Below are 10,000 nucleotides of genomic sequence, written 5' to 3'. Positions count from 1 at the left end.
AAGCACCCATTTTTAAACCCAGCAATACAGAGGTTACACAGATAAAGGAAAAATAGATTACATTTAGCTTACACGGAATGAACAAACAAATGTCAGCTGGAAATTAGGTTGTAACTCATTTTATTGGTATATTAATTTATCAATTATTTAGAACATAATCCAACGTTCAATTTGGAATAGCTATTCTGAGGTAGCCTGTGGTGTCTACTGACTTCAATTTACTCCATTTGAAGGTATTTGTGCAAAATGTAAGAATAGGCTAGAACAACCATGGATATTTTCAGCCTCCATGTTGGACAATTTAGGCTCTAGGTAGCAAGAATGTTTAGATTCCTGTAACTCAGTGTTTCTCAAACTTTTTCAGACCAAGGAACACTTAACCAATAAAAAAACACGGACCACCTAGCTAAAAAAAAGTAGACCTACTTCAACAGTATACTGTATTACACAATAGGCCTACTCACTGAACAACCTTACTTTTTGTCTTTGCACCTTGCTTATTGTGTCAGAGGATTCATAAGTATATAAGTCTATATACTTTTTTGATCCCGTGAGGGAAATTTGGTCTCTGCATTTAACCCAATCGGTGAATTAGTGAAACTCAAACAGCACACAGTGAACACACAGTGAGGTGAAGCACACACTAATCCCGGCGCAGTGAGCTGCCTGCTTCAACGGCGGCACTCGGGGAGCAGTGAGGGGTTAGGTGCCTTGCTCAAGGGCACTTCAGCCGCGGCCCACTGGTCAGGGCTCGAACCGGCAACCCTCCGGTTACAAGTCCAGAGTGCTAACCAGTGGGCTACGGCTGCCCCATATGATTTAAACTGGCGTAGCTTACATAGGCAGTGTTGCAGAGCTGTTTGGATGTACATACAAGTTGGTTCAATATTGCAAACAACTCATATTATATTTTACCACGTCTGCTTGCGGACCACTTGGGATAGCTTGCGGACCACCAGTGGTCCCCGGACCACACATTAAGAAACACTGCTGTAACTGAACACATTTAAGCAAAATGCTAATACAGAATAACAAATGTGGTGTATCAGTGTGGTGATAGTATTTGCTGTCGCTACCTTTAGTTTTAATCTAGTTAGCATCATGATGGTGGAGGAAAGGCAGCATCAGTAGGTCCTCTAAGCAGTTGAGGTTTTGTGATAACTGTGAGAATAATCAACTTAAGAGGGTCGCCAGTAACAAGGCATGATAGCCATTATCGTTCACACCTCCATCTTATGATTGGGCAGAGATGATTATTCAAAGTGATAGACAGTGCAGCCGAGGCATACCCTTCATTAGTAAGGGGGCATTCTGTACTTGGGGATTGAATTTATGCCTCTGGCGATGTTATCACTTTGCCCTACAAATAGGGCCAGAGGAATATGCTGCTGGAACAGCTGGCTATTTTTCTTGATGCAACACAAGCTGATTTAATACATAATTCTCAAACAGCCCTTTATGCATTTGAGGAAATAAACTGAATCAAAACACAGCAAGACAACGGGGAGAAAAAACCGAGAGTGAAAAATGTGGAAAGAAAGAAACAAAGCAGAACAAATCAACCAGCTCCTTTAGTCTATTGAGGTGGGGTTGGGGGTGGGGGTGGGGGGGCTGGCACCCACGCTGCGGTCGATGACTAAAATCATGCTTGTTCCATTTATCCCTTAAAGAGAATACGAGTGTTGATTGAATTTACCCCCCTGAAGCTAACGCCTCGCTTTCGTGGGCATCCGCAGGCACTTGCGGGGCCCTAGCATGTTTCAGAAGCCTGTTGCCACAGCGATGACTCGCGGCGGGGGGCAAACGCTTGTTTAATAGCTTTTTGGAGTGTCTTGCGGAGTGTGTGGGGTTGGAGACACATGAGAAACTTTGTTACGTGCGGCGTGCTACAGACTCCACCATGGGGTGAGAGGAGCGACGAGAGATGACTGGCTCTGGGGCCCGCGGTGGAGGGGGACGGAGAGAATGCAGGGAGGGAAAAGAGGGATGGAGAGGAGGATGTACAATAGGAGGGATAAAAAGAGAACGAAAAAGGGTAAAGGGTAGAGAGTGAAAAGGGAGTCAAGAGACAGGAAATAGAGAAAGAGGGAGAGGGAAAATAATTCAACTGAGGATGAGAGAAAAGAAGGCATAGTATGATAAGTACGGGGAGGAGAGAGTGGGAACAGGAGAGAGGGGGTGGAGGGTAGGATGTGAAAGGGTGGGATGTGAAAGGGTGAGAGGAAACAGAACCTGAGTAACATGTGCATGTGTGTTTGTGAATGAGAGAGAAGTAAGAGCAGGAATGTGTGTGTGTGTGTGTGTGTGTGTGTGTGTGTGTGTGTGTGTGTGTGTGTGTGTGTGTGTGTGTGTGTGTGTGTGTGTGTTACAGAGAGACTGGGAGAACAGAAGACAGTGACATGTGACAGTGTGTGAAGAGGGATGGGAGTATACTGCACTGTATGTGCAGTATGTGAGTGTATGTGTATTCAGTTCTGAGTTTGTGAACAGAGCAGAGGAGAGAGGATGTCACTTCATGTTTGTGTGTGTTGGAGAGAGGAGACGGACAGCTCTCACCTGTGTTGTTCTTGCTGCTGGACCCCCCTCCTCCGCCTGCTCCCGCTCCTCCTCCGGCGTGGCCCTTGCCCAGGCTGGCCTGCCTCAGCCGCCGCTGGTGGGTCTTGCCGTTGTAGTGGATCTGCGCCTGGGCGCTGGAGTTCAGCTGGATGTTGCACACCTCGCACAGGGTCAGCGTCCGCTGCTTGCGCTCGCGCTTCGGCCGCGGGTCGCGTTCGCACGCGTCCGAGGAGGACGAGGCCGTCCCGTTGACATGAGAATCAGCTGATGTGTCGCCGTTTCCGGCCGGGGTTGGGCTAAATGGGCGCTTCATGCCTGAAAGACAGTTAGAGAGGAAAAGATACTTTGTAAACAAGAGCTGTAATATCATTGGCTGAGGCGCTGACGTTTGTAGAGACAGCATTTTTTTGTTCTCTAGGCTTGATCCGCAACCTACATTCATTAGACAATTAAAAACTTTGATAGCTTCATCATGAGGCTTGACAACAATAGTTCCTACTGCATAGCACTAGCTTGCATATTCAGTGCCAACGTAAAAACACACAGACACAGATGTACTGATGAGTTACTGTAGCGCCCATTTCAGGCTTCATTTCTTCGCTCTGTGTGCCTCAAAACGTGGCATGATACGAACAGACCACACATGAATATGTGTTACTAATCGTGCACATGCTTTCATGGGAAGGTCGAGGGAGAAGTGGGAGGTTTGCACAAAAACATGGGAGGGAAAAGTTAACAGCGATAGATATGGCAGCGCATATATCAAAACAGAGCACGTCTTTTTTGCATTGAAAATGTTTAGCCTTTTAAAAGCAGGTGTGTATTCCGACTGTGCTTAAAAGTGTGAATGGGATAAACTTTCAGAAACAATGGTAGTTTTACAAGTACTTTTTTCAGATGATTTTTTCTTTAAATGTGTTGTTGTGATTGAATGATACCGTTCAGTTGTGGGCACCGGAAATTATGTTAGAGGGTCCTAGAAAAGCATGACCACGGGATGAGCCTACAGGTTTGGGTTAACTAGACGCTGTTTATGCCCAGTTCATTTATCTGCCTCTCAGAATCACACACACACACACACACACACACACACACACACACACACACACAGAGAGATACCCACAACCCAAGCTTTCATTGAATCCTATGTCAGTAGCATAAGGTTAATTCCTCACAACAATCTTATAGAAGTATTTTAATTGAAATTCTCAACTGCAGGAATGTGGTGACCTTCAAGTTGCAAAGCACTTTGCTTATACACAGCAATCCAACTGCTTGAATGCAATGATGCAGACCACAAGACTCAATGCCTATCACTGGCAGCCACAAACACCTGCATGCCTGTATGTGGTGTGAGCCAGGTGAAGATTCCAGCTGTGCCGCAAATAAATCAATACAAATAATTGAACGCTTTTGCAAGGTGCGGTATGTCACATTCTCAGTAAGGGCTGTGCCCCCTAAAGGTCTGACAGTAGAACTGCTGTTGCACGTGGCCTAGGCAGGGGGACTGTGTTAGAGGGGCTCTGAAGCTGCGCTTACCAGCCTGGCCCTGCTGTCATCCGGAGGAGATGCCACGCTCAGTTGTTCTTGGCACAGACAGCTGAACTGCCCTGATGCCACGCTATGCGATGCTGTGCCACGCTCCCCAAAATACACCTGGCAGCGTGTCAGGACATTAGGTCCCCATCATCATCACCATCATCCTCATGGAAACCTCGGCGTCAACTCTGTGTTTGCCTGCTGGATTGACTAAGTGGGAAATGTTTGCCCGGGCATCTGACAGAGCCTGCGTTGGCGCAGACGTCCACTATGAGCTGTCCAACTTCCACACGACGAGAGGGGGGAGTGAGGACAGGAGAGGATAGGAGAGGAGTTTACGGTGCACCCGCTTGTGATTCCAAGCACCTCACAGATCCTCCTCGCCTGTCTGGGCTGGCCTTTCAGCTGCAGGGGGAGGAGGAGGAGGAGGAGGAGGAGGAGGAGGAAGAATGGGAAAACAAGTGGAGCAAAACCACAGGACAGGTCAGCGACGTTACTGACGCAGAGTGGGCTCTGGCGCAGATACCCAGAACAAGCTGAGACAAACCAGAGACTTTAGTCTCATGCTTTAGGAAATAGAGCCAGACAGGAAACAAAATACACACAGGGACAGTCAGACAGACCCTAGATTACCCTCCTGTAGGGGAACTCAGCCAATTGAAAGTGCAGGTTTGTAGTGTAACCCTATGTGAAGTCATTCATATTGTTGCAACAGGACATGAGTATTTCATCTCTATTTGTTGCCCACAATGAGATCTGTGAGTTGTGATGAAGAAAACAGCATGTAGTACAATGGCTGGCATCTGGTAAACAAAAAACATGAATGAAATGTTAAAAAAAAACTTCAATGGACTTGAAGAATACACACACACACACACACACACACACACACTCACACACACACACACAAACACACAAACATACACACCATTCAACCAAAAGGGACTCACACACACACCACACACACACACATACACACCACACACACCCAAAAGGGACTCACAAAAGTGAAGTATGGCACAGTTCCAGATGGGATTTCTATCTTGAGTTTGAAATGGAAAACTCTCTAATCATCGCAGTTCACAGAAAAATCTGAGAAAAGCTGTAATTTCCCTGGAAATACAAGAAGTGTGTTTACTCCGAAACAGCTATTTATATACATATAATGTACACCCAGTAGTAACTATTTATATGTATATACTATACAAGCTCCTATATGGACACAGCTGCAAATTAACCATAGCCCTTTGTATTCCCTAGTGACAAGTTTCCATATTCAGAGTTGTAGGCTGATGTGGAGTAAGAGGATCTTGATCCCTGGACAGGGGGAGGTAGGGGAGATCATGAGTAGATTATGCAACTGGCGGAGAGAGCAATACTAATAATGTTGTCACCGCGTGTTAGCGCCGCTCTCGGCCTCTGCCAACCTCTCAGAGACACATCTGTGGGAACCGGCGTGCATAGCAAAGAGCATCTCCCAGCCCCTCCTGCATGCAAATACCTACAGCCAAGGGCTGAGAGAGAGAGAGAGAGACAGAGAAAGGATGAGACATGTGGGATGTGTCTTTAGCTCACTGTTGGGGATTTGTATGTGTGTGTGTGTGTGTGTGTGTGTGTGTGTGTGTGTGTGTGTGTGTGTGTGTGTGTGTATGTGTGTGTGTGTGTGTGTGTGTGTGTGTGTGTGTGGTACAGATGCCATTAACAAGAAAGTGACAGGTTCCATAACAGCATTCATCATCAAGCTATGGTTATCACCATCCTGGTACTGTCAACACAGGGAGAGAGAGAGAGACAGAGACAGAGACAGAGAGAAATACAAAGATTTGAGAGAGATCACAATCCAGTTTTCTTGTATCTGTCCTTGTGTATGTTCAATTTACTGTATGTACTATGAGTCTGACCGCTTTGCCTATACTAGTGTTTACCTGTCATGCCAATAAAGCACTTTGAATTTGAATGTAAATTTGAGAGTGAGAGAGAGAAAGAAAGAGAGAGAAAGAGAGAGAGAGAGAGAGAGAGAGAGAGAAAGATCTGTAAGGAACCCCACTAGCACTGCCGCCCCAAATCACTGTCTGGCACAAAAGACAAGGCAGCAGATTTGAGAAGTCATGCAGTAAATACAGCTCTCCCAGAGCCACGAAGGCTCCGGAACACAGAGAAAAGCTGTGCTCCACCCCGCTCAAGCTTTCTTGCAGGTAAAATAGACTAGCCTACCTCCTTACCACCATCAACTATCTGCTAGCTCAAAAGAGAGAGAGAGTGCTAAAAGATAGAATATGTTTGCTTCAGTTTTTAGGAGAGAATTAAAGGAGAAATTAAAAAAGATCGATACTCCAATACTATGTGATAGACACGACATGAAGATATCATGGCCACACAATTGACCTAAGCAACATGAATGAATGCTGTGTCCTCATCTAAGAGATAAAAATGTCCAGCTGGGCATCTAGGATAGGAAGTAAATTCAAGAGACACATTAATATAGCAATGCCATAAATTAGTGTCACTAATGCAAGAGAGAAACAATTCCAGCGCATCAACATTTGACCACAAAAACAATGATTAACCACAGTGGTTAGATCTGCGTGAGGAGACAAAACAAAAACAAGTCACTCTTAGACAAAAGCAACAATGGAAGCGGCAGTTATGTCCTAAGAATAAACAGCTGCAGCATAACAAAATTCCAGACTTAATTAAACAACTTGAGGCTAGACAGGCGTCAGGGCCTGAAATGCTGATATTACTCCACAAGCTGAAGCATATTTTGAGGAACTCATTTCCACCATATTGTTAGTCTAAATATATAGAAAATGCCACAGATGCGCATAGGTCCTAATGTGATTAATAATATTAAAATAGACTCTCTCAGGGCTTTCTACGGAAGTCACAAATTGAAAAATTATCCTCCCAACCAGCCTTTCAACCCTGAGTACCCTCCAATGATTTTCCAAAACAGCATCAATGTTTTACCGCTAATCTTACAGAAACATCTGTTGATGTTGGGAAATAAACACAAACAGCAAACTTAATTGCACTGTTTACAGTTTGTCTTCTCTGTGAACATAAAGTTCACATCCACAAAAGTGAACTATCTCTCCACTGTCAGGGTCTACAGAGCAGCCTGTGATCTGCTGTCAAACTCACTGTACAGGTGAAGAGGTCACTGGATGCTACTGTCACCAGCGCCATAAGAGTCATGGAGTCTAGAATAGTTTTAACAGTTCTGTGACAGCTGGATTTGAATGGTATACGTTTACATCATCAAAGAGTGATTTCCATTCCAGAATGGAAAAGTGTTTAAACTCCCAGAGATGGTAGTAAAATGAATATGCTCAGCAAGTGGTCAGGGATTACTTGTGTGTGTGTGTGTGTGTGTGTGTGTGTGTGTGTGTGTATGTGTGTGTGTGTGTATATATCATATGAGCTGACTAGATGACGAGATGAGATATTCTTGGACATTATGTTAGACATGGAGGTGAACAAGGATGTTCCATACACAGAGAGAAACCTCAGGTAGTGTGTGTGTGTGTGTGTTCATTCTAGGAAAAGTATAACAAATAAAAATGAGAGTATGTGAATGTGTATGTGTATGTGTGTACAGGGTAAGCCTTCTCATAATTTTTACCTTATAAACCGATAAAAAATAATCATATTGAAATACATTATTTATCCCTATGTGCAGTTAAGAACGGTTCAAAACAGTTAAACTATCTAACTAAAGGAAGTCAGAAAAAAAATCTCAGTACTGTGAACCTACAAAATATTTCACCATTTATAAGTGCACCTATTTAGAAAATACATGGGAGAGAGCTGAAGATGAGATACACTTCCAATGACTGCCCACATGGGGGCGACAGCGCACAATATTAACCAGCATTGAGGCCCTTGTACCCCCTGATTCGGCCGCCAACTAACACATGCCGCTTAATTAAAACACGTGTTTAAATCAGGCCGCGGCACGCAAGCCTTTGAGAAGAGCATAATTGGCTGTCCTTTTAACGAAACAGAATACCATAATGAGCACTGAGCAACTGAGAGTTTGGCAATCCCACTGATAGTTCAGAGTTAGTGCCTGTGATCTTGCAGGGGATGACTCGCTTGCTGATATTAGCATGGAATTGAGGTTACAGGGCTAGGCTATTCTAGCTCACAGACACTTGATGTAAAGTCAAAATCAATCATAGCATGAGACCATTTAGAAGGAGAAAAGGTCTCTGTCTCTATCAGATTTAAATCGCAGATTGAGTTCATTGTCAGGGGCAGAACGGTATCTTATCTGCGCAAAGTAGTAAATGAGCAATCTCAATTACATTAACCTGTTGCAGTCCTTGGGTGATTTCTACAAAGATTTAATGTGGATCTGATAAATATTGTCCAATTTCCAGTTTTCAGGATATACGGTCAACCCTTAAAACTGCACTGAAAAGACATATATAACTTAAACGATATAAGCCTATAAGCCTCCACTACACAGCTATGTGTGTGTGTGTGTGTGTGTGTGTGTGTGTGTGTGTGTGTGCCCTTTTTGAGCTCCAAGGTGTTTTGAGGTTTCTGCATTTGGCACAAAATGAACGATTCATTCATGAGTGAAACGTAACTAACTGTGCCACACACACACACACACACACACACACACACACACACACACATTGTGTTATGTAGGACCTTTTCAATTAATCACACTAGAGTACTACTCCAGTAGTACATTCCAGCATCAAATCTACAACTTAAATAGTTTGATGAACATTGTCCAACTTCAGCATAATTATACGATCACAAGAGCAGCTGAAGACTACATGCATTAATGCCATCGTCTAACTCCACGTTAGAGACAACAGGGAAGAGCATTACAGAGTATATATAGTTATATAGTGCATTTAGCCTGCACAAAGGCAGTTCAATGTGCTTTACACTATCGGAAACAGAGAGAAAGTGAGACACACTAGACTAGAGTCTGTGTGTAGCATAGAATATGCACTTCTACTGCATCATGTCTCACCTTCAAACCGAGCAACAGAAGAAACTAGAAACATCCGATAAAAGTTGTCTTCAAAAAGGCATGGCATGTTGCACTGACTGCACAGCACTGTGTTGCGTCACATCCAGTCAGGACATTCTGATTGAAAACAAAGTAACCAAACTGATTTTGTTATTGACGTTCTGATTGAAAACAAAGTAACCAAACTGATGCTGTTGTTGACGTTCGCTCACGTAGAATGCAGTTAGGACATGGAATATTGTTTCTAACTCTGTAATCTTCGTTCTTTTCATCTCTACAATGTGACGGATTGCAGTTACCTTTTTGCCAGTGTTAGTGTCTCAATGTTTTTTTTTCTGGCATTACGGGTCTGCAACAGTCTGTGATGTTTGTGCAAGACTCAGAACTGACACTCTCAGCCTACCTGTTTTGCAGAGACCAACCTGCACACACACACACACACACACAGAGAGATTTCCCTCGACTCAGGGAACTGATCCCTCACACAGATTGCCCATCATTTTAATCCTTTAACACACACACATACACACACACACACACACACACACACACACACACACACACACACATAGATGTATGTGTGCACACAGCTCGGAGAGACAGAGGAGTCTCTAATGCAGTTGCTGTGGCGGAGGATTGATTTTAAAGCCTTTCCTAGGCTCAGCAATCAGGGCTAAATGCAGACGGCTCTGAGAATGTCGAGGACTTCCTGCATGATAAACACCTGGATATATACCTCAAGCCAAAGCTGTACAGGCAAGTGCCCGCACACACACACACACACACACACACACACACACACACACACACACACACACACACACACACAGAAACAGACACAGACACACACACACACACACACACACACACACACACACAAATAATGCCTATACAGAGATAAAACTC

The 10,000-nt window shown here is 44.1% G+C and overlaps 1 protein-coding gene across 1 annotated transcript in view; it reads right to left on the bottom strand.

Moving 5' to 3' along the window:
- The window catches only part of znf385c (zinc finger protein 385C), a 125,710-nt gene that overhangs the window by 73,821 nt on the left and 41,889 nt on the right, over positions 1-10,000 (bottom strand). The window contains exon 2 of the mRNA XM_076298532.1: positions 2,557-2,871. Coding sequence (XP_076154647.1) covers positions 2,557-2,871 — 315 coding nt within the window. The remainder of the gene's footprint in view (positions 1-2,556; positions 2,872-10,000) is intronic.

This window comes from Alosa pseudoharengus, unplaced genomic scaffold (assembly GCF_046254945.1).
Source record: "Alosa pseudoharengus isolate Yale_2024_CS ecotype anadromous, Long Island Sound unplaced genomic scaffold, YU_APseudo_1.1 YU_APseudo_1.1_scf_21, whole genome shotgun sequence".
Classification (NCBI taxonomy): domain Eukaryota; kingdom Metazoa; phylum Chordata; class Actinopteri; order Clupeiformes; family Clupeidae; genus Alosa; species Alosa pseudoharengus.
This window is presented reverse-complemented; position numbering and strand designations above follow the sequence as displayed.